General features: G+C 40.7%; 1 protein-coding gene across 7 annotated transcripts in view; it reads right to left on the reverse strand.

Moving 5' to 3' along the window:
* Positions 1-1,593: 1,593 nt before the first annotated feature.
* The window catches only part of LIN52 (lin-52 DREAM MuvB core complex component), a 358,493-nt gene continuing 335,666 nt past the window's right edge, over positions 1,594-24,420 (reverse strand). For 6 of the 7 annotated variants that reach the window (XR_004540048.1, XM_033951067.1, XM_033951066.1 and 3 more), the window contains one exon: positions 2,005-2,534. Coding sequence is in view for 3 of the 7 variants with exons in the window: in XM_033951067.1 (XP_033806958.1) it covers positions 2,479-2,534 (56 nt within the window). In the remaining 4 variants the exon portion in view is untranslated. Of the gene's footprint in view, positions 2,535-24,420 lie in introns of all 7 variants that reach the window. The other variant, XM_033951064.1, reaches the window with a different exon arrangement.

Genomic DNA, 24,420 nt, shown 5'->3' on the forward strand with positions numbered 1-24,420 from the left:
ACATGGGTACCAAGCTCCAGAAATCTTTGGCAGACTGGCTGAACAGGTCCCCATAGGAGACACCTGCCAGCTGCAGACCACCACATCTGCTCAATCTCCAAGCAGGCCATGCAGTTGCCGGATAAAGGGGTCTTTGCAACAACTGCAAAATTGTAAAAATTCTGCATAAAGAACCACAAAATAACTCCAAGCAGAATAGAGAAGCAACTTCTGGTTTGTTTGCAGAAGAGAGAACTTGTTCCTTGGAGTTATACTTGACTTGACCTTATCGTATGAATCTCAAGTATCCAACTTAAGGAAGAAAACCTTCTACAAATATGAGAATACAGGCTAATCAAACTTTTTTTCAAGAGTGCCACTTTACTGTATTAATGCAAATATTTATACTGTCACAGCTGAATTACTGCAACTCCTTCTATGCAGGTCTAAACTGTACACTCCTGAACAAACTACAGATGATACAAACATGGTGATCACACTAATATTCAAGCTCAAAAAATTTGACTCCAAATTGCTTTACTATAAGAACTTAGCCTGGCTACCTGTCAAAACTTCAAACTATCCTGTATAATGTTTCAAATTCTATATGCAAAAATAGCAGAGCCAGTCATAAACTTATTCAATTCTTGGCCAACATCAACCAGAAAACTGAAATCGCTTCAACTACTCATCTCATCTCATCTCCCAAAGGAATTAAATACAAATGCAGATTCAACTCGCTTTTCACTTATCTTGGCACCAAGATCTGGAACAGCATTCTACAACAAATACTGAAAAAAATGAAAAACTCTCTTTGAATGCATACACACCATAGACAACTAACTCAATATACCTAGTATCACCCAATTGTTATTCTCGTAGTCATTGAACCTCAATTCCTCTCTTCTCCATTCATAACTCGGTTCTCTTCGAACTGCTATAATATAATGTAGATTATACATTCTATAATTCCTTATATTGTTAGTCGTCTTGAACCTAATCAGGCATAGAGCGACTTAGAAACTGGATTCGATTAGAACTGAAGAGGGCAGAGCAGCACATTTGAAGGATACAAGAATCAGTATCATATGGTATTTGGTATGGAGTTTCAGAAGTGGTTCATGGATTTGGGGAGATTACCCAAGCATTCAGCACTGGAAAAGTTCAAATAGAGTTTTGTTTTTTTCCATCTACTGCTCTGTACTTGTATGTGGTTTACTGCCTCTTTTGTCTCCTATTTGAAAAAAGAGAAAAGAATATAGGATTGGGAAAAGTTGTGAGTCTGAACATAAGAACAAAATAGCATGACTGGATGAGACCAATGGTCCATCTAGCCCACTATCCCGTGTTCACGGAGGCCAATCCAAGTCACAAATACCTGGCAAAACCCCAAATAGTAGCAGCAATCCAGGGCAAGAAGTGGCTTCTCCCAGATCTGTCTAAACAGAAGCTACATAAGAATAGCCTTAATGGGTCAGACCAATGGTCCAACTAGCCTAGTAGCTCGTCCTCACGGTGGCCACTGCAGGTCATTGCTGCCAGTGGGGAGTAGTGCTTCAATATTGTGATTTCAGTCACTAGGGACAGGCAGATTCCTTCAATATTGAAAATATGACAGTGAAATACTACTATTTATTAGTTCTATAGCGCTACCAGATGCACATAGCACTGTACATAAAACATGCAAGAGACAGTCCCTGCTTGAAAGAGCTTACAATCTAATTACAGTATTACAGAAACACGGAACAAAAATGGTGTATAAATACCGTATATGCAGTTCATGTAGGGAACTGCAAAGGAATGAAGAGGTAGAGAAGGTCAGGGACTACAGAGGGTGCTTTACAAGTCAGTGTGGTTAAGATTTAAAGGCAGGAGTGTAGGTGGAGGACACCCGCTCAGTACTGAAGGCGAGGTGGGAGAGCACCTAAAGCGTAACACTAGGAGAACACAGACTGTCTTAGGAACTCATTTTCCCTGAGGGGGCAGCCAGAAAAGACCTGGTAACATTAGAACACAGAGAACAACTGCAGGATATTTTGCATTTATTGTTAATACTTGATAATTTTATACATTGCATATAAATTAAACCAAGACAAATCAAAAGCTGGGACGAGAAGGAAATTGGCTTATTCCCTGGAAGAAGAAAACAATGTGGAAGCCTGTGGTTTCCTAAGCATAGTCTAGTGTACTATGTGGTGTCAGCTGACTTCCCAAAATGCCACTCTTCTCTCAATACCAGTGTAAGAGTTCAAATTAAAAAGGGAGATACTTTATAAAGTTCCTCTCTCTTCTGCAGAGAGTTTCCTGATTTCACAAGTTTAAAATTATTATTTTAGAAACTCCATCTTTCCACTCGCAAGCTCTTGACTCTGCTGAAAGCCATGGCCAGTGAAGAGAATGGGAGAAGTGCCTTAAAATCACACGGAGAGAAAACATCTTGGTTCAAAAGAATATCTGTCGTCAGCAGGAAGAGTTCTGGGTGCACAGCACCATCTGTAGCTATTTCTTGGGTTTCTCCAAGATGTTCAGGAACTTTCCTCGAGTCATTTCTCTTGCTTGAATGTAAAAGAAAAAAAAAATCAGTTAAATAAACATACTTAAATCTGAATTCAATTCCAATAAAAGTCAGAAACAGAGATTAAAAAAGAGAAAATATCAGCTTTGTCAATACCTTCTTCTGACCTAAAGAAGGTGTTTCCTTTGAAAGCTAGTCAAGGTCTTATTTGTTTAGTTTTATATCTAACCATTTATCCTGATTAATTCCGAAACTCCTCAGATTTTTTCTCATTCCCTCATTCACATGATTCTGATCTGATGCAACGTAATACATTCTTACCAAAGCTACCAGAGTAATGGCTTTTTCCTTTGATCCATTCCTGTTTCCTCCCCAACCTGCTGAAATTGTTTAGTGATGCCAACCGCGCTTTTAATTTGCAAGACGTCAGACACAGAGGTAATTTATACCAACATCTGTTCATTTCTGACTTCTGAAACAAACTCGCACATGCTGCTACCAAATCCCATTAGGGGCTAGAGCCAGCCTTCTGCTATTCTGTATTCCACTTCTGCCCATTCCATGGTTGCAGGAGATTTTTTTTCTTCATTTCATAAATGATAAAAAACTAAAGCAAAAATGACAAACACCCTCTTCACAGAAAACAGAGGCATAAAAAAGAGCCTTCTAGAAAGCCAGAGGGATCACAATTCTGTGAGTAGTCCCAGCCTCCCTTTCTGTTTCTTCATATCATACAATTCTTGAGTGAGTAGATTGTTATGCACAAAGGACAGACGAAAACTGCATATTAGATGGTTTACCAGGATAGGTCAAAGTGGCCAAATAATAAAATCTTAATTTTTAAAAATGTTGATTTAATAAGTAACCTAGCTGACAGATCCAGCCATGTGCAAAAGTTGAGGCATCTCTATTTGATACTTCCTATGTGAACAGAAGTTGACACAAGCTCTACATGGTACAAAGACATGGGGAAAGCCACTTCTTGCCCTGGATCAGTAGCATGGAATATTGCTACACCTTGGGTTTTGGCCAGGTACTAGTGACCTGGATTGGCCACCATGAGAAAGGTCTACTGGGCTTGATGGACCATTGTTCTGACCCAGTAAGCCTATTCTTATGTAGCTTTCTGCCAATTTTAATGCATAATTACTACTTGCATTTTTTTAGGGATTGAAAATTTAAAGATGGCAGGTGCAATAGTATGGAAAACCATCCAACTAGAATGGGAAAAATGCACACTGAAATGTTACCTATTTATTCAAGTGGAGTGCTGGGACCCGTGCTCTTCAACATATTTATAAACGACCTGGAAATTGGTACGGCAAGCAAGGTGATTAAATTTGTGGACGATACAAAGTTATTCAGAGTAGTAAGGACACAGAAGGATTGTGAAGATCTACAACAAGACATAAACACGCTTGAGGAATGGGCCACGAAATAGCAAATGAGGTTCAACATGGATAAATGAAAGGTGATGCATGTTGGTAACAAAAATCTTATACACGAATACAGGACATCCGGTGCAGTACTTGGAGAGACCTTCCAGGAAAGAGACTTGGGAGTACTTGTAGACAAGTCAATGAAGCTGTCTGTGCAATGTGCAGCAGCGGCGTAAAGGGCGAACAGAATGTTAGGAATGATTAAGAAGTGGATCAAACACAGATCGGAGGTTATCATGCAGCTGTACCGGGCCATAGTGCGCCCCCACCTGGAATACTGCATCCAATACTGGTCACCGTACATGGAAAAAGGACATAGTACTACTTGAAAGGATCCAGAGACGAGAGACTAAAATGGTTAAGGGACTTGAGGATTTGTCGTACAATGAGGCTAGAGAAACTGGGCCTCTTCTCCCTTGAAAAGAGGAGACTGAGAGGGGACATGATCGAAACATTCAAGATATTGAAGGGAATTGACTTAGTGAGAAAGAGAGATTGTTCACTCTCTCCAAGGTGAAGAGAACGAGAGGGCACTCTCTAAAGCTAAAAGGGGATAGATTCCGTACAAACATAAGAAAGTTCTTCTTCACCCAGAGAGTGGTAGAAACCTGGAACGCTCTTCTAGAGGCTGTTATAGGGGAAAGCACCCTCCAGGGATTCAAGACAAGGCTAAACAAGTTCCTGCTGAACCAGAATGTATGCAGGCAAGGCTAGACTTAAATAGGGCACTGGTCTTTGACTTAAGGGCTGCTGCGTGAGCGGACTGCTGGGCACGATGGACCACTGGTCTGACCCTGCAGCGGCAATTCTTATTTTCACCATTGCACTTCTATATTCAAATTTTTAATCCCTAAAAATTACGCATTAAAATTGGCAGAAAGCTACATTTACAGCTTTGCATCATGTAGAGCTTTTGACAACATCTGTTCACTTGGGAACCGCTTTGAAGTCACTTTTGTTAGATCTTCTACTGAGCCCAGCTTCTTTCTGGCTTTCTACTTCTATATACGATATCAATATGAGAACATGAGCCAATGGAGGTTTTCTGATCAATGACTGAAGTTCATTCTCTGTTTCTAAGAGTCTGAACGGCCACTGAGGTCTTTTTTCTCCTTTTTCAATTGAGCAAGTTGAAGTTCAGTGTATATTTTTCCCATTTTAGTTGGATGGTTTTCCATATTTATTTGAATGAGAATGCAGTTCATCTAGAGCATGGGTAGGCAATTCCGGTCCTCGAGAGCTACAGGCAGATCAGGATATTCACAATGTATATGTATGAGATGGATTTGCATGCATTGCCTGCCTTGAGATGCAAATCTATCTCCTGCATATTTATTGTGGATATCCTGAAAATCTGACCGGAATTGCCTACCCCTGCTCTAGAGGGTTTGGGATGCAAAAGTTTTCAGTTACTCTATAACAGTCCAGCTTCCAAATGTACCCTGCAGCAAGTTAACTCTTTCTATTCTTGCTTTTAGAATTTTTTCTCATTCTTCCTTGCAGAGCTTTTCAAGCACTGAAATACTCTTAGGTTGCTCTGCATACTTTTCATATTTTCAACATTCAAGTCTGAAGGCCATTTCAAAACATTCACCTTTCTCTTCTGTATGCATGAGCTTTATGGTTGATTTTGCTAAATACCCACTGAGCGCAAGACATTAGCTTCTAAGGTATGTTGAGATTAGAGAATGACACAGGGAGAAATTTTTTCCTGTCCCCGCAGGAACTCAATTTCCCAGTCCTGTTCCCATGAGTTTTGTCACTGCCTCTGTTCCATTCTTGTAAGATTTGCCTTAACCACACAAGCCTCAAACACTTATGATTTTAAAGTGTTTGAGACTTGTGCAGATGAAGACAGAGCTTGCCGGAATGGGGCAGGGACAGGAAAAGAACTTGCGGGGACAGGGAAAAATGTGTCCCCGTGTCATTCTCTAGTTGAGATATAACTGAATCCATCCTGTCTGTGCCACTGAGTTCACAGTTAGTTAAATCATTTATGCTGCCAACACATAGTTACTTAATGTCAGTTAACCGAGCAAGAGGCTCTCTTACCCAATTAACTGGCTTTGAATATTGACCCTCAATGATAATTGCTAGATGAAAGTGTTTAGAGATTTTTTTTCATAGATCTTTCCTGTTACATAAGAGTAAAACACTCCCACAGACGAACCAGACAAGGCACAGACCAGTGAGAATGACCACACAAATGGACCAGGAGAGGCCTAGTGGTTATACAGCACTGTGTACATCTAGCAGCGCAGTAGAAAGGATAAGTAGTGGCAGTAGCTGCTGCCTCGACATCCTGAGGTTGTAGGTTTGATCTCAATGCTGCTCCTTGTGAGCCTGGGCAAGTCACCTAACCCTCCATTGCTCCAGGTATCATAGTTAGATCCAGTGGTACCTAGCATATGTGACACCCGTGGCCCATCATTTTTTGACACCCCCCCCCCCCCCCATCTGTATGAAAAACATGATTTTTAGTAACAAGCCACACGTCACACAAGAGTGTACCTAGGAAAAGGCAGCATCTTACATACTGCAGTGAGCAGTACAACATCAATACACCCATTGTAAAACTAAACAAGCCAGACTAGTACAGATCAATCCTAACAGAAAACCATGTCTTTTCGAACACACAGAAAACACCTTCGCCTAGTATGTAATCACAAACTAACCCCTCCTCCTTTTACAAAACTGTAGTGTGGTTTTTAGCCATGGTGGTAACAGCTCAACGCTAAAAAAAACGCTCTACAGTTTTGTAAATGGGGAGATAGAATAAAAATACATAGACAAAGTTTAAACTGAAGCACCAAGAAGCTGGACTCTGCATACAATGCAACATCACAGAAACAGCGATGCATCTCATTCTCTGGTTTCTGCTTTCTTCATCTTCTTGTCACTCTCTTCCTTTCATCCACTGTCTACCCTCTCTCTGCCCCTTCTATATGGCATCTTCTCTCCTTCTATTCCCCTTCCAGAAACTTTATGCCTCCCCCTTCCATCTCTCCCTTCACCCCCATTGGTCTGGCATCCATCTTCTTCCCTTCCCTCCTCCAATGGTCTGGCATCTCTCTCCTCTCCCACACCCCCATGGTCTGGCATTTCACTCTCTCCTCTCCCTTCCCCCCACTTCCATCAGCCCCCTTTCTTTCCATCCAACCCAATTCCATCCAGTATCCTTCTCCCTTATGTCTCTTTCCCCGCAATTCCATCAGCATCTGCCCCTTTCTCTCCCTCCACACTTCCATACCACCCTGACCCCCTTTCTCACCCTCCACACCGTTCTTTACCACCCTGACCCCATTTCTCACCCTTCACCACGCTGCATACCACCCTGACCCCCCTTTCTCACCCTCCCATATCACCCTGACCCCCTTTCTCACCCTCCACACCCTTCCATACCACCCTGACCCCCTTTTTCTCCTTCCACCACCCTGCTATGCTCCTTTCCATCCAAATCAGCAAATATGTATGGCAGAAATAATTGTTTATCTACATATTGTTTCATATGGCACAACATCTTCATTTTATTATTATTTATGTTTTCTATATACCATTTAAGTGATTGACATTTAATGTAATCAGGTACTCTTAAGTATTTTCTGTATCTGTGCCAACGGGCTGACGATCTAACCAGTGGCGTACCAAGGGGAGGGGCGGTCCACCCCAAGTGCACACTTCAAGGGAGTGCACAGCCGGCCGGGTCCGGAAGCTCCCGTGCTGCAGAAATCGGCACCTCAGCGCGGCTGCCAACTCTGCTTTGAAATATGTACAGCAGCCATGCTGAAGTGCAGCAAGATCTCGCGATGACTACTCTGCTGCCTCTACTCCAGAAAAGGTAAGCGATGTCGGAGGGGGGCTGGGCCGGCAGACACAGGGATTTGTGGCAAGGTCCCGCAATAACTGCAGCTGCCGTCCACCCCCCCGACGTCACTTAACTCTTCCGGAGCAGAGTAGTCATCGCGGGATCTTGATGCACTTCAGCGTGGCTGCCGTACATATTTCAGAGTAGAGTCGGCAGCCGCGCTGAGGTGCAGTTTTCTGCAGCGCGGGAGCTTCCGGACCCAGCCGGCTGTGCACCCCCTTGAAGCATGCACCCGGGGTGGACCGCCCCCCCCCCCCCCTTGGTACGCCACTGGTTAGATCGTCAGCCCGTTGGCACAAATACAGAAAATACTTAAGAGTACCTGATTATTACTTAAATGGTATATAGAAAACATAAATAATAATAATAAAATGAAGTTGTGCCATATGAAACAATATGTAGATAAACAATTATTTCAGTTGATAATTATTCAAGCAGTGATTATTTCTGTTATGGATTACTGTAATTTTGCATTATCTGGGTCTTCCAGAAAACAAAGAGATTGCATTCTATTCAGAATGTGGCTCTGATCATGTGACATCATATTTGAGGAAGTTACATTGGCTTCCATGTACAGCAAGAATTGAATTTAAATTACTGGTTATGAGCGTTAGGATTTTGTGTGGTCTTGCCCCAGCATGTTTAGCTTCATATGTGCACCTAACTTTACAGTCATCTCATACTATGAAATTAATAATTTCTTCCAAAAAATGACTGAAGACTGGGCATGGGTGTTACGATCTGGAGTAGAGAATGACACGGTGACAAAATTCATCACCGTTCTCGTCCCCGCGGATAACCGCGGGAAATAATCCCATGTCATTTTTTTGTGTCTATTTCAGCCTCAGTCCTTCTACACCAGCATTCTTCAAAGCAAAGCTTGTGGGTCAGTGGTTGTGACCATTCATACTCTGATTCTTCCCACTCTCCTTAAAGAATGACATGAAGATGGTTTACCGCGGTTATCCGCGGGGACGGGAACGGTGATGAATTTTGTCACCGTGTCATTCTCTAATCTGGAGCTCTTTACCTGGAAAGATTAGATGGGTTTCCGAAGACTAGTGAAAACTTGGCTATTTTATTAATATTTATTTTTAAATGTCTTTATTGATCCTATAAACAGCATGAGAACAGCAATATTCACAAAAAGAGCATTAGTAAAAAAGCAAAAAAGAAGAAACTTGAACATCCTGCAAACGGGGTTTATCATAAGAAACCTCCCTTCCTACATTTCAGTGTGTGTTTATATATACTCTGAGACAATTCTGAGTGCTCCAAAATTAAATCCTATGTAGAATTTTAAACTGAATAACTTAGAATGTAGTCATAGACTTTAAATGTAGTCCCTTGTATTTCCTCAAAGGAGTGTTTAAGTGTTACAGGTATCACATGAGTGATAGAGGTGACATTCTTGACTACATCTGATTCTCACATTTGAGCAAGTTGGTCCAAATGGGGGGGGGCTCATCTATTATCCCCAAGTAATTGATATTACTGAGAGAGCTTATTAGAGCCTGGCAGGAGCTGTCAAAAGACCTTATCTAGTTTAGTGAAACTAATTTTGTCTCTGTGTTGGTCTGCTATGGAAGTATGGTAATGTTGGGTAACTTAGTAAAAGTAAGAGGAAAAGAAGGCCACTTTGGTTCTCAAAAGTAGTAGCTAAGAAGGTAAGGAATAAGAGGTTAACTTTCATAAACTACAAAAGATTGCAGAAAGGGGAAGACAGGCAAAAAGATCTGGAAAAGTTAAGAGAGGCTGGTCATGTAGTCAGGAAAGCAAAGATGCAAATGGAAGAAAAAAATAGCTGACATGGTAAAACAGGGAGATAAGACATTTTTTAGATATATTAGTGATAGGAAGAAGTGCAAAAGTGGCATTAGGAGACTCAAAGGTGAAGGTGAGAAATATGTGGAAGCTGATAAAGAAAAGGCTGAATTGCTTAACAGATATTTCTGTTCTCTGTTCACGGTTGAAGCACTGGGAGCGGGACCACAAAAGACAGACATGAATAGGGATGGAAGAGTAATAGACCCTGATCGATTTTCAGAGGGTTGTGTTCGTGAGGAGCTAGCTAAAATTAAGGTAGACAAAGCGATGAGGCCGGATCGTGAACATCCGAGGGTGCTGAAGGAACTTAGGGAAGTTCTGGTAGCTCCATGACTGACTTTTTCAATGAGTCTCTAGAGGCGAGAGTGGTACCGGAGGACTGGAGAAGGGCGGATGTGGTCCCTCTCCACAAAAGTGGAAGTAAGGAAAAAGTAGGGAATTACAGGCCGGTAAGTCTGACTTCTGTGGTAAGCAAATTAATGGAACAGAGAATAGTCAAGTTTCTGGAATCCTGTGGATTACAGGAACGGAGGCAACATGGATTCACTAGAGGTAAGTCTTTGTCAGACAAATCTGATCAATTTCTTTGACTGGGTGACCAGAGAATTGGATAGAGGATGTGCGCTAGAGGATGTGCGGCCTATACGTGGGTTTTACAATCTCCTGCAGTGGGTGTGGCTTACTTATAAAGGGCGGCCTATCTAAAGACATCGTAGATAAGCCACCCCATTAGTAGATCAGCCTCGGATTGCCCATACCTGTAGCTCTTTCCTGGTCAGCTGCTGGATGCCTCCTGCAATGTTGCGGCCAGCGGTGCAGGGCAGGAGCGATCTTTTCAGCATCCAGTCGGCCTTGTGTTGCTTCCTCAATACCTGTGTCAGTTCTCGTGGGACTCGCAAGTCTCGTGAGAACTGACTGCAAGCATTCAGGAAGCAGCGCAGGGCTGGATGTTGAAAAGATCACTCCTGCCCTGCACCGCTGGCCGCAACATTGCAGGAGGCAGCTGGTGGAGGTATTTACTGGGGGTGGGTGGGGAGGGATGTATAGGCTGCCCCATTGTATAGGCCGATTTAGGTTTTAAAACTCTTAGATAAGTTGTGGCTAGTAACATGGGGTGGCTTATCTAAGAGTTTAAAACCTCAATCGTCATTTCCTGCAGCCTATTCAAAGGGGTGGCCTATACATGGGGAAATACAGTAATTAGATTTAGCAAAGCCTTTGACAGTGTACCATACAGACGGCTAATAAATAAATGGAGTGCTCTTGGGATGGGCCCCAAAGTGACGGTCTGGGTCAGGAGCTGGTTAAGTGGAAGATGACAGAAGGTAGTGATCAATGGAGATCGCTTTGAGGAAAGGGATGTTACCAGTGGTGTGCCTCAAGGTTCTGTTCTTGGGCCTGATCTTTTTAACATTTTTATAAGTGATATTGCTGAAGGGCTGTCATAGAAACATGATAGCAGATAAAGGCCAAATGGCCCATCTAGTTTGCCCATCCACAGTAACCATTATCTCTTTCTCTCTGAGAGATCCCACGTGCCTATCCCACCTCTTCCGGGAGACTTCCACGCATCTACCACCCTTTCTGTAAAATAGTATTTTCATAGATTACTCCTGAGTCTATCACCTCTTAACTTCATCCTATGACCTCTCATTCCAGAGCTTCAACTCATGCGCATTTACATTATGTAGATATTTAATGTCCCTATCACATCTCCCCTCTCCCACCTTTCCTCCAAAGTTTAACAGATTGAGATCTTTAAGTCTGTCCCCATACCGCCTTATGATGAAGACCACACCATTTTAGTAGCCTTCCTCTGGACCAATTCCATCCTTTTTATATCTTTTTGAAGGTGCGGCCTCCAGAATTGTACACAATACTCCAAATGAGGTCTCAGCAAAGTCCCATACAGAGGCATCAATACCTCCTTTTTCCTACGGGATTATACCTCTTCCTATGCAACCTAGCATCCTTCTAGCTTTCGCCGTCTCCTCTTCAACCTGTTTGGCTACCTTATGATCATCACATACAATCACACCCAAGTCCCGCTCTTCCGTCGTGCACATAAGTTATACACCCCCTAAACTCTAGTTTTTGCAGCCCAAATGCATGACCTTTTATTTCTTAGCATTAAATTTTAGCTGCCAAATTTCAGACCATTCTTCAAGCTTCACCAGGTCTTCCTTCATGTTATTCACACCATCCAGCCTGTCTACTGTATTGCAGATTTTTGTATCATCGGCAAAGAGGCAAATCTTACCCGACAACCCTTCAGCAATATCGTTTATAAAAATGTTAAAAAGAACAGGCCCAAGAACAGAACCTTGAGGCACACCACTGGTTACATCCTTTTCCTCAGTGCAAGTCTCGTAGTAGAGGACTAGCCTTCTCAAATTTGCTTACTCAAAAAATTAATCTGGCTGCCATATTCTGGAGTAGTTGCAACCTCCTGTATTCCTTCTTGGTGATACCTTGATACAAGGAGTTGCAATAATCCAAAATTTGTAGCAAAATATCTTGAGCTACTATTCTAAAGCTAGCTTGGCTTAGGACGGACCATATTATTTTTAATTTAATTTTAAAAATTTCTTATATATTGCAAATCTACAAATCTAAGTGATTTACAACATACATACATAAAATATGTTAACACCAACATAACATTTCTCAAAAACATTTACAATACAGTTTAACTGTTTCATATCTATCATATCTAGTGTGGGAGCGTCGGGATGTGAGGAATTTCTCCTCGCCCCCAGGTCGCCTTTTCCAGTACACCTGGGAGCCCTTTTGGTCTACTACTTAACTGTTGATATCTCTTTCTATTGTTTTGTTCTGCAGTCCGATACTGGGGATTTACCTGGAAGGAGGACCTAGGGTGGGATGGGGTGGGGTAGGGAGCTGGGGGGTTTGATGGGGAGGGGGTGTTATCTGTTGTGAGTTTCTTGAAAATGTTTTGGGCTTGTTTTGCCTTTTGTGTGTATTGCTACCTGTTTCATTTCTTTTGTTGAGCTCAATAAATATATTTGAACATCTATCATATCTGGTTGCCAAAAGTTAGAAAGGAATCAAAGTAATGCCTAGCATTTTTATGTTTCTTAATCTTTAAGTTCTTCTCCTGTAGCCAATACCAGACCTGAGTGTGGTCGTGAGTTATAGTCCCCAAACCAAAACACTTTAATCTTTTGCTTATTAAGTTTAAGGAAGTTCTGTGTCCACATACTCATATTCTCAGTGTTTTGTCAAGTATTGTAGGTTATCATTGACAGATTCTTTGGTCTTATTCTGTTTTGGTCTACTGACTACAGCGTCTACTAGTTTACATGGCATTTTAAAAGCAATGAGCTTATTTGCATGGTCGGATTGGAGAATGAGCAATTGTGCAGAAAACCACGAGCCGTGTTCTGCATCGGATTGGTAAATACCACTGTTGCTAAACCAGTCAAAACTGGTTTAGTGAAGATTGTTAGATGATTGCACAAGGTCCTCTTGCGATTTAACAACTTTGGGCTCCTTTTACAAAGGTGCGTGCGCGGAATAGCATGCGCTAAAATGCTGCTTGGGCTAGCTGTTACCGCCTCCTTTTAAGCAGGCGGTAATTTTTCAGCTAGCGCGTGCTAATCTTGTGCGTCCGCTAAAAATGCTAGCACACCTTAATAAAAGGAGCCCATTGTGTCATCAGCAAATGTAATCATCTCACTAGTTACTCCTATCTCTAGATCAAGATATATGTTAAAAAGCAGCAGTCCCTGGGGAACCCCACTATTTATCATCACAAAAATATGCGGAAATAGCACCATCCACCAATTTGACCTCCCTTCTGAAATATGAAAAACTGTGATCATCACTTTCAAAAATCCCCACAATTTACCCTTCTCTCTTCTCAGCAGCTTTCAGTCTCACAATTGTATTTCTCCAATATACCTCTGGTATGAATCTAGCTAGGCTTTCTTGTCTACATTAGTCCATACTTTTTAAATGCTTATTCCTTCAGTTTCCTCTTTCTCCTTTCCTTTTGGACCACTGACTTTCTGCTTCTCTTATACCCTCCCAGTCCTGCTAGCTCTTTCCTCAGGTACTCCCTCATTTTACTAAATTCAGCATGTTTGAAATCCAGAACTTTGAGTGCTGTGCGTTTACACTCCCATTTAGCTCCATAGGGTGTAACGATTATTACTGCCCAGAGGGGCACTTGGACATTACACAAATGTTCCCCATTTGCGAGCCTGAGATCTAGCGTTGCCTCTGCCACCATTTACATCCACTAGCTCTCTACTTCTTTCTGATTCTGCAGAAGGAAAACTCCCATCTGCATCTGACACTGTAACATGCGCAGCCCTACTGTGTATTTATTGTAAGGAATACAACTCTTTCTTTTGCAAACCTAGGAAGAACATATTAGCAAAATTCAACTTTCTCTAATCTGGTTCATTGTCCGCCAGATAAAAGGTCGACAAAGCTGAAATTTCTTAAATGGAAGGGCTTAGTTCTGAATTCTTTCCATTATTCATGATGGATATATTTTCTTGAATATTCTTAAGGTGATACGCTTCTTTATCTTTCTGCTGCTGAGGGAAGGGGTGATTGATTTTGGGAAGGAGTGTGGGGAAGAATACTGCAACTTTCCTAGAACAATATATGCAAGAGAAAAAGACATAACTGTGTAATAGAAAGGATGACATGATTCAAGACCTGAAAACAGGAGGTGGGAGAAATATTCTGTATCGGTTATCTTCTCACACAGCTCAAGGGTAAAGATGATGCACATATGATTTAACATAGGGGAAACAGGTGTTGCATTTAAAGCTAGCTACCCAATATATGTCTTCCCTACCCAATAAGTTGCTCGTCTTAAGATCTCTTAAAGAGAGAAAGCTGATCTTCTGCTCTCCGGAGTATAGAAAGGGTTATAATCTCTCCATGAAGCCAATAAAAACCTCTCTTGATTATAATTTAGATAAGAGCTACTGGATTGAATAATAATGTTGAAACTCCCCTGGTTGTTTCACCTTGAGATGTCCATCACTGGGTTAAACATGATGCTAATTGCATTTGGATTGATTAATTTCTCTCAGTCCTGTCTATTCGAATAATGCTTAACAAAATAATCACTGCACCTAGAGCCAAATTTTCTCTGTCAAAGGAATGAAGCCATCAGAAGCAGCGAAGATGAAAGAAATGAAGATGACCCGTAATTACTGCAACGGTGATATCATTAGCATATTAGAAAGCGAGAGAGAGATGCATCTATATGAGAAAGAAACTGGCATTTATTACTCTTTAAAAGAACCTTAAATATCTGACAAATACCGAGCAGAACATACAGTGCCTTTTGATTTGCAGTTGGTTGTCAGAAAGATCACTTCTTGTGCTGTAGGCATTTAGAATATGGAACTGAACAGAAAACTTCAAACTCTCTCAAAGAAGAATTCATTCATCACTAAAATATCATTACCTATATTTTAAAGATTTTCCTTTTGTTTGAAAATAATAAATTGTGGAGCAAATTAACCTTGCCTAGTCCTCACTTGGAGACATACCAAGCCAGCTGGGCTTTCAGGATATCCATACTACACATGATCCTCGAGCATCTGTAAAGCTGACGGGACACGGGGGGCATACTCAAACTGTGGGAGACAGCTGGCTAAGCACGCTGGTAACTGGCATTGAATCTCCAGCCTAGGTGATAGTCATCCTAGTGGACAAAGACACACCTGCTTTTTATGCCAGTCTATCTGGCTGCTGAGCTTAGCTGATTAGCTGCTGAATATTCACAGTGACCGGCCATGTTATGCGACAGAGCCGCTGACCTGGATATTCAGTGGGAGATGGCTGTCTATCTCCCGCTGAATATCAGCAGATTGTCGGCCAGGAGCCATTCCTGAATTTCGGCTGGAGTGTGCCTCCTGGAAAGGGTTAGAAAACACTGAAATGCAGTGATACGGCCACAGCAGAAAAATTATAAACACACTACTTCAAAACTTCCCTTTCTATAGTAATACCAGACATACGCAATGACCTCCATTAACACCCGAGAGAGCTTACAATCTAATTGTGACAGAAAGGGTGAATCTATTTGGAGGGAATGAGAGCCACCGTCAGCCATTCAAGAACAGAGAGGACAGGGGCCGATCAGTTTATTGGGTTGAGCCTATTTCATCAAATGCACTGACAGTGCTATGCTGTATTGAACTTTAATTTATGGGTAAAAGGAGCTTTATAATATCACCCTTGCATAAAGTATGCACATTGACCAAACATCATCCTGCTCTTATATGTTGGGGGAACTTTGGGTGGGGTACAAATTATGCGCATTCTTTACAAAAGCAACTTATTCAGGAACTAGGTTGAAGGTCCAATTTCTCCACATAAGAAATTCAGATACTTTTTTTCTGCCTTGATCCTTCTTTGAATCTTGGCTGGGAGAAAATTGGAAACTGGATTCTACAGGATGCAGTGACGTTGAATCCAGCTAAATCCAAAGCTACTGCAGGCCCCTTCCTTTGCTTGGTTCAAAAGAAATTACAGTTTCCTTACAGTACCATCTTAGGAATAAAATGGACTCATTATTAGCTTTCGAACCACAGATATCGCTTCTATGCTATTAGGCAAATCCAGTTGACTCCAGAAAAATGAAGGCAGATAAACACCATTTCGACCTTCTACTATCTCCTCTTCTCCATTAGGGATTCAAAGGACTTCTCCCATGCTTTCTTGAATTCAGGGAAGGAAGGACACTGCTTGTTGCCAGCTGGTACCTAGAAATTATGAGCGTGCCAGACAATGTTCATTGCCAGCAGCTGCACGGCTAACTGGGCAAAGTTAGAACAGCATAATCTCGCTTCCTCCTTAATCTGCCCATTTGGGATATGGCTGGTGAATGTTGATACGGCTAAACAGGCACAAGTGATTTAAATGGGCAGGAGGGTCCCCTGCATGTTTAATCACTTTGAACATAAGAATATCCATACTGGGTCAGACCAATGGTCCATATAGCCCAGTATCCTGCTTGAAAGAGTGGCCAATCCAGGTGACAAGTGCCTAGCGGAAACCCAAAGAGTAGCAAGCAGTGGTTTCTCCCATGCCTATAGCAAGCTCTAAGGTTGGACCTGATAATGGAGGATTAAATGACTTTTCCAAGATTACATCTAGCAACAGGATTTGAACTGGTTTCGCCGACAGCTTGGTGCTCCAACCAAGAGGCTAAACCCTTCACGCCAAAGATGATTCAAAAACATCCTTTGCAATGGTCCTGCCCTGTCTAGATTACTCCAATTCTTTATATAATCTATCAAGACAGTATTCTTTACACCATCTAGAATTGCTTCAAAACATTGCAGCAAAGCAGGTGTTAACAAATTCCAGAATTTGACCCACATCCCAAATCTTCATTGATCATCAATAAACATTAGAATTTGCTTTAAGGTACTAGTTATTGTACCGATTGTCCAGTATAGCTTTCCACTTTATTGTTTATTGAAAGCTTTTATACTGCTACTAATGCCTGGGGAGTCAATTCAGAGTGGTTTACATGAGCTTCTGTAAAGGTGTTACAATACAGAGTTAGCGTTTTCAATATAGACACATTTATACCTTTATGCTATATAAATCCACTTCATCGTTATCAATATTTAAATCAACTTTTATTACCTACAACTGGAGTTAGTAAGAAATGCATTCTTTTCCTAATTTGGGCCATTTCTCAGCAACCAGATTTAAGAGGAAATTGAAGAACATCCTTTTTAATGGGATAAGTAACCGATGAACTGTCTTGAGAGTAAGATTAGTATCTCACGCTATAGTACCTAATGCATGTCTTCTCTTTCTATATAGAATTCAATGTAAACTACCCTGCTGTATTTCGATGTGCTTCTTGTTTCTCATTTCTCTCTTATGTATTTTGTAACATAGTAAGCATGTTGAGGCAGTTTATTTCTGTTTTCTCTTAAGTATTACATAAGATAAACTACCTTGCTATGCCTTGAAGATTACGATGGTAAATCAAAAAGGAAAGGCAAAATACATTTAACGGCTTTAATAGAGGTATCTGTAAGCAATTGAACATATCACTTTTCCATGACGCATTTATTGTATCGTTCAACTAGCTTCTGCATTCCTGCAGAGAAGAAGTTTTTCGGCTGCTTCCTTTACTTCATCATGCTTTGTCTTTTGCTCTCCAAGTCCAAGCCTCTTGTCTTATTGTGGTGACAATTCTCTCCAGAATACTCAAATCTTATGCAATGGGTGAAAGTAGCCAAGAGAAGGACTTAGGGGTACTGGTGGACAAAACAATGAAGCCGTCGGCTTGGTCTTGGAGAGCAAAAGACAAAGAATGGACAAGAGGCTTATGCACTCTTGTCTTATTGTGGTGACAATTCTCTCCAGAATATTCAAATCTTCTTCATACTGTTTCAGGAATGCTGTTGCTTGTGCAGATCAGAAAGCTACTTGGGAATCCATCATATGCAGACTTTCCTGTATCCCAAGTCATCATGCATTATGGCAAATGCAGATTCATAGCCGATATCCAAATTTGCAGTCAATTGAGACACCGTTATCTGTCGGTCTTCTCTAATCAAGGCATCTTCCCTGTCAATGAGCTCTTATATATGCAATGTTGATAGGCAACCAGAACGACCTTCATCGGTTACACCCGTTTGTCCTGCTTTAAACCTTTTTACCTAGTAGTAAACCTCGGTGCTGTGTTCATAATGAATCAATAACCGACAGTGAATTTCCACAGGTTTCACTCCCTCTACTCAAAGAAAGCACCATCGAACAACAAAGGTACTGCAGTAGTGCGCTATCTTGCAATGGAGTGTCCATGTTTCTGACCTCATGACTAAAGGCTGAGTGCTGCACTGTGTGTGTAAGAACTATCCAACAGGCAATATACGAGTACATATGTTGGATTTTGCTAGCTCTGTTCTGAATATGGTGTAATTTAACAATTGCCTTTAATTTTTTATTCGCCCTCGTATTATTCTTTCTCAATTTTCTCTTATATAACAAACTGGTCTACTATTATTGGATGTGCTGTATCTACGTATTTGATTTTTACATAAATCGCCTTGCTGTACCTTGACTTCTTATGCTTATTCTTTCCCATTTTTCACTTGTGTATTTTGTAATGTAAACCGCCTAGCTATTACATAAGAACATAATAGCCTTACTGGGTCAGACCAATGGTCCATCAAGCCCAGTAGCCCGTTCTCAAGGTGGCCAATCCAGTTCTCTAGTACCTGGCCAAAACCCAAGGAGTAGCAATATTAAATGCTACCGATACAGGGCAAGCAGTGGCTTTCCCCATGTCTTTCTCAATAACAGACTATGGACTTTTCCTCCAGGAACTTAAATTTCATCTGGTCTTCCAATTTCAGCCTGCAATTTTTCACAATCTGCATGCGTTTCAACAACTTTGAACAGTTTAGTATCATCTGCAAATTTAATTACCTCACTCGTCGTTCCAATTTCCGGATCTTTTATAAATAAGTTAAATAGTACCAGTTCCAGTACAGACCTCTACGGCACTCCACTGTTTACTCGCCTCCATTGAGAAAAATGACCATTTAAACCCTACCCTCTGTTTTCTATCCAATGACCAATTCCTAATCCACAACTGAACTTTGCCACCTATCCCATGACACTTTAATTTTCTCAGGAGCCTCTCGTGAGGAACTTTATCAAAAGCTTTCTGAAAATCTAGATAGACTATATCAACCGGCTCACCTTAATCCACATGTTTATTCACACCTTCAAAGAAGTCAAGCAAATTGGTGAGACAAGATCTCCCTCGGTTGAACCCCTGCTGACTCCGTCTTATTAAATCATGTTTGGCTACGTGTTCCACAATTTTATTTTTTATAATTGTTTGTATATAATATTATTATCACAGCTATAATAAACTGTTAATGGTATTACCATCCCTCTATTACTTTAAATATTATAGTGAAGTGCTCAGACCAAGTAACCCAAAATATAGTGATGTCACTACAATGAGGTTAACAAGGGGACCATCATCGCCTTCACCTGTCCCCTACCCTCCCTTGATACCCACAAATATTTTCAGATAAACCTGATGTACTTATCTGAATAGGAGGGTAGTTGTTTTTCGTTAATTCTTATTGATGACAATGTGCTTATAAATTTCATGTGCTCTGTTAAAATCCTAGAACTGTTCATTCATTCGTCCAATCCCGTCCCCCCGACTCGAGTTTCACCTCTTCATCAGGGAGGGACACTATTGAAGAAATCAAAGCCAAGTTCAAAATTCACAACTTAAACTACTTGTAACATGTTATAATAAATCAAATTAACCCTGATATGTCTGAGTACCATAAACTAAATGCCTGTATACTCAATTACTCTTAGAATTTTTAAAAAAATCTTTTTTTACTTGGTAATGGCTCACTGAGACAAGACTCAATCAAAGCAATGGGCCAACTGAATCTTTCTACTCTGCTCCAAAAAGAGCAAAGACAACTTAAGATAAAGAAGTTTTGTCGAGACGAAATGGATTTCACCAAGGGTTATGTTTACCCTTGGATGAACCGAAGTATAAAAACTAGAAGACAACGATTAGCCCATAATAAAAACAAGAAATTAGCATTTAACTTATCCACCAGCAACTCATCTTCATTGGACGAAAATAAAACAACGAACCTCCAGCAGACTGGGCCATCATATAAAGACTTAAACACCTTGTCAGAATCTTTTTTAAGATTACAGCCCAAGGACGGGGCTTCTCAGGCAACAAACAAGATCGAAACTCGCAGCGCGCACAAAAACAAGAAGTATCCACAATAACATCGAAAGGGATCTTTAATCTATCCTCGCGAAGTTTGAATAAACAAGAAGAGGATTTGCTCATGAAAGGACTTTCGTTTGTCCCCAGCATCAAATATGATAGCTTTGACACTAGAGCTCACCTGCAGAGATTTTTTCAGTCTATTAGACTGAAACAGTTTTTTCAAGATAATCTCACTTATGAATCCTCTTTACCTGAAGGACTGAAATATAATTCTACCTTTGAGAAACTAGTATTGAGGGATGTTCAAATTTTGGAGTCCCAAAATAGATCGTTCAATCATTCTAATATCACCTATAACCAGAGGAGAATCATACATGAATTACACAATGATAGTTCAATCATTATCTCAAGGGCAGATAAGGGTGGGGGAATCGTTATTCAGGATTATCGGGACTATAAGAAAGAAGCACTACAGGATAGCTCTTATTACACTCTATTGACACAAGATCCGACAACTGAAGTCAAACAGAAAATTTGGATATGATGGCACGCTTTACACAGCAGCCTGGGGAACCACTAATACAGTGGGTAGTTCGGGTGCAGGAGCTGGGTGCAGCAGGGATTATGTTTAGATGCCACAGATGCCCCTAAATTTGTTCAAATTAGTCAAGAAATAGTAGTGCAACATGCGTTGCGGGAGGATCCTTATCCTGCAAAAAATGCCCAATGGTCTTTATTAGAGATAATTAGTAGGGGTGTCACGAGGCGATATCCACTTGAATCTGACTGGCCCTCAAATGATAAGATTTGGTATACATTAAAAGATGCTCAAATGAGAATTAAGGAGGAGTCTATGAAGGCAGCCTTAGTAATAGGTCACGCTGACACATATATGTCATTACCTTTAGATAGATTATTACACACTGCTAAGACAGAACAAATTATAACATCAAAAGAAATCAGATTCCTTACTAACAATTTTCCCAGGATTCCCAAAATTAATGCTCAAATGAGAATTAAGGAGGAGTCTATGAAGGCAGCCTTAGTAATAGGTCACGCTGACACATATATGTCATTACCTTTAGATAGATTATTACACATTGCTAAGACAGAACAAATTATAACATCAAAAGAAATCAGATTCCTTACTAACAATTTTCCCAGGATTCCCAAAATTCATTTCATACCCAAAATACACATATCTGACAAGAAACCTCCGGGACGTCCGATTGTAGTGGAGATAGGGTCGGTTTTAGAACCCATTTCTCAATACTTGGATAGTCAATTAAAACACCTGGTTCCTCATGCTGAGTCATATATCAAAGATTCAACTCATTTTTTACAATTTATTGAACAGTGTTCTGAACAGACATTCTCAGTGGATTCAATTTTAGTAACTGCTGATGTTGTTGCATTGTACACCAATGTACCTCAGCAGGAAGCATTGAAATTAGTTAAAACTCAACTGCTGAAATTGAATTTTACAAACTCCAGGAGACGCCTGTTAAGTGATTTGGCCGAAATAGTCATTTTCAATAATTATTTTAAATTTGAGAGTGAAATATATCTCCAAACTAAGGGAGTGGCCATGGGGGCCACAGTTGCCCCCACGTTGGCCTGCTTATATATGACTCAGTATGAGGAAACACATGTTGATAATTCATCTTATTTTCAATTCGTCTCCTGTTGGAAGCGATTTATAGATGACATATTTTTTGTGTGGAGTGGTGGGGAAGAGGCTTTAAAGAGTTTTTTAGAAGATCTCAATCAGAAGGATATTAATATCACATTCACGTATAAATCAGATAAAGATCAAATATCTTTTTTAGATATAAAGATCCTTAAACATAATGATCATATCTCCACCACTCTCCACAAAAAAATGTCAGACCGAAATAGTTTATTGCAATACCAGAGCTTTCACCCACGAGCATTGAGAAACAGTATTCCTACCGGGCAGTTTCTCCGTTTATGGAGAATCTGTTCGTAGGAATCTGATTTTGATAAAGAGGCTAATGAAATGTACACCAAGTTTACACAAAGGGGATATCCTGGGAAAATCGTTAGAAGGGCGTGGAAAAGAGCTAAAAATTGCCACCGACCCTGGTTAATGTTGAAAGATCAAAATAAAGAAAAAGAACAGAATATTGTTTGCGTTATGCCATATACTAACAATTTATTTATTTATTTATTTATTTAGATTTTTATCCCTTCCTCCCAATAGCTCAGAACGGTTTACAAATGATACAAACAATAGTAACACCATAAAACATATCATATTAAAACATTGGGCAATACTTCAGTACCATCCAACACTGCAGAATTTACCCAAGTTTGCCTTTTCAAGAGTAAAAAATCTGGGTGAACAACTAAAACATAATCTGTATAACCAGGGTACGAAGCCAAAGCTCTCCCATAAACCTTGCGGTAAGTGCAGGGTCTGCCATTATGTATTGGAAGCCTCCTATGTGGAAATACCGTGTTCAGGTGGACGACATTTTATTTTGAACACAGGGACCAATTGTGAATCCAGGGGGGTGATCTATTATATTCAGTTCCCATGTAATAAAATATACATAGGCCAAACGATCCGTATGATTAAAACTCGGATCACAGAACATTTAAGTAACATCAGGACGAGTCGAATCTCCGCTCTCCTGGTTTCCCATTGGCTGGAGCAGTCACATTCACTAGAAGATCTGAAATACACGGTATTGATTCAAGCACACTACATCTAGGGTGATATATCAAAAATTTTACTCCAAAAAGAGCAACGCTTCATATATAATTGGCGGACCCTGGTGCCAAAGGGTTTGAATCTAGATATAGACTGGCTAGCAGTTTAAAAGTTTGATATCTTTTTCGTATTTACTATTGACTTCAAGTGTCTATTTCCGGTTTTCATATTAGCAACCTCTTTCTGGTTAGCTCCCTTTAAAAAGTTTAGGAGCAGAGTAGAAAGATTCAGTTGGCCCGTTGCTTTGATTGAGTCTTGTCTCAGTGAGCCATTACCAGGTAAAAAAAGATTTTTTAAAAAATTCTAAGAGTAATTGAGTATACAGGCATTTAGTTTATGATACTCAGACATATCAGGGTTAATTTGATTTATTATAACATGTTACAAGTAGTTTAAGTTGTGAATTTTGAACTTGGCTTTGATTTCTTCAATAGTGTCCCTCCCTGATGAAGAGGTGAAACTCGAGTCGGGGGGACGGGATTGGACGAATGAACAGTTCTAGGATTTTAACAGAGCACATGAAATTTATAAGCACATTGTCATCAATGAGAATTAACGAAAAACAACTACCCTCCTATTCAGATAAGTACATCAGGTTTATCTGAAAATATTTGTGGGTATCAAGGGAGGGTAAGGGACAGGTGAAGGCAATGATGGTCCCCTTGTTAACCTCATTGTAGTGACATCACTATATTTTGGGTTACTTGGTCTGAGCACTTCACTATAATATTTAAAGTAATAGAGGGATGGTAATACCATTAATAGTTTATTATAGCTGTGATAATAATATTATATATTAATCTTCGTCACAGAATACTAAGATTTATCTCCCTATTGAGTAGGAGAGTTATAATTGTTTGTACCATTTTGCCCGGCACCAAAGTGAGGCTTACTGGTCTGTAATTTCCCGGATCTCCCCTGGAGCCCTTTTTAAAAATCAGCATATTCTACAACATGCTTACTGTTTCTTATTATTGTCTTTTCTATTATATAATGCAAACCAGGGGGGCAGACTGCTCCGGGCGCTGTCTTCGCAGGGGGGGGGGAGGGGGGACACTGGCGCCTCTCCTCCTCCTCTCCACATATCTCTTTAAATGTTTGCCGGCTACAGCAGCATCTTCTACTTCCTGCTTGCACTATGTCGGTTCCCTTCTGATGTCACTTCCTGGTTGCAGGACCAGGATGTAATGTCAGATAGGGGTTAACATCAGCGCGAACAGCAGGTGGAAGATTCTGCTTGCACCGGTGAACATTTCAAGACGTATGTGGGGAGGGCCACTCAAGGGGTGGGGAAGAATTGGCGGATGT

Source organism: Geotrypetes seraphini, chromosome 7 (assembly GCF_902459505.1).
Source record: "Geotrypetes seraphini chromosome 7, aGeoSer1.1, whole genome shotgun sequence".
Taxonomy (NCBI): domain Eukaryota; kingdom Metazoa; phylum Chordata; class Amphibia; order Gymnophiona; family Dermophiidae; genus Geotrypetes; species Geotrypetes seraphini.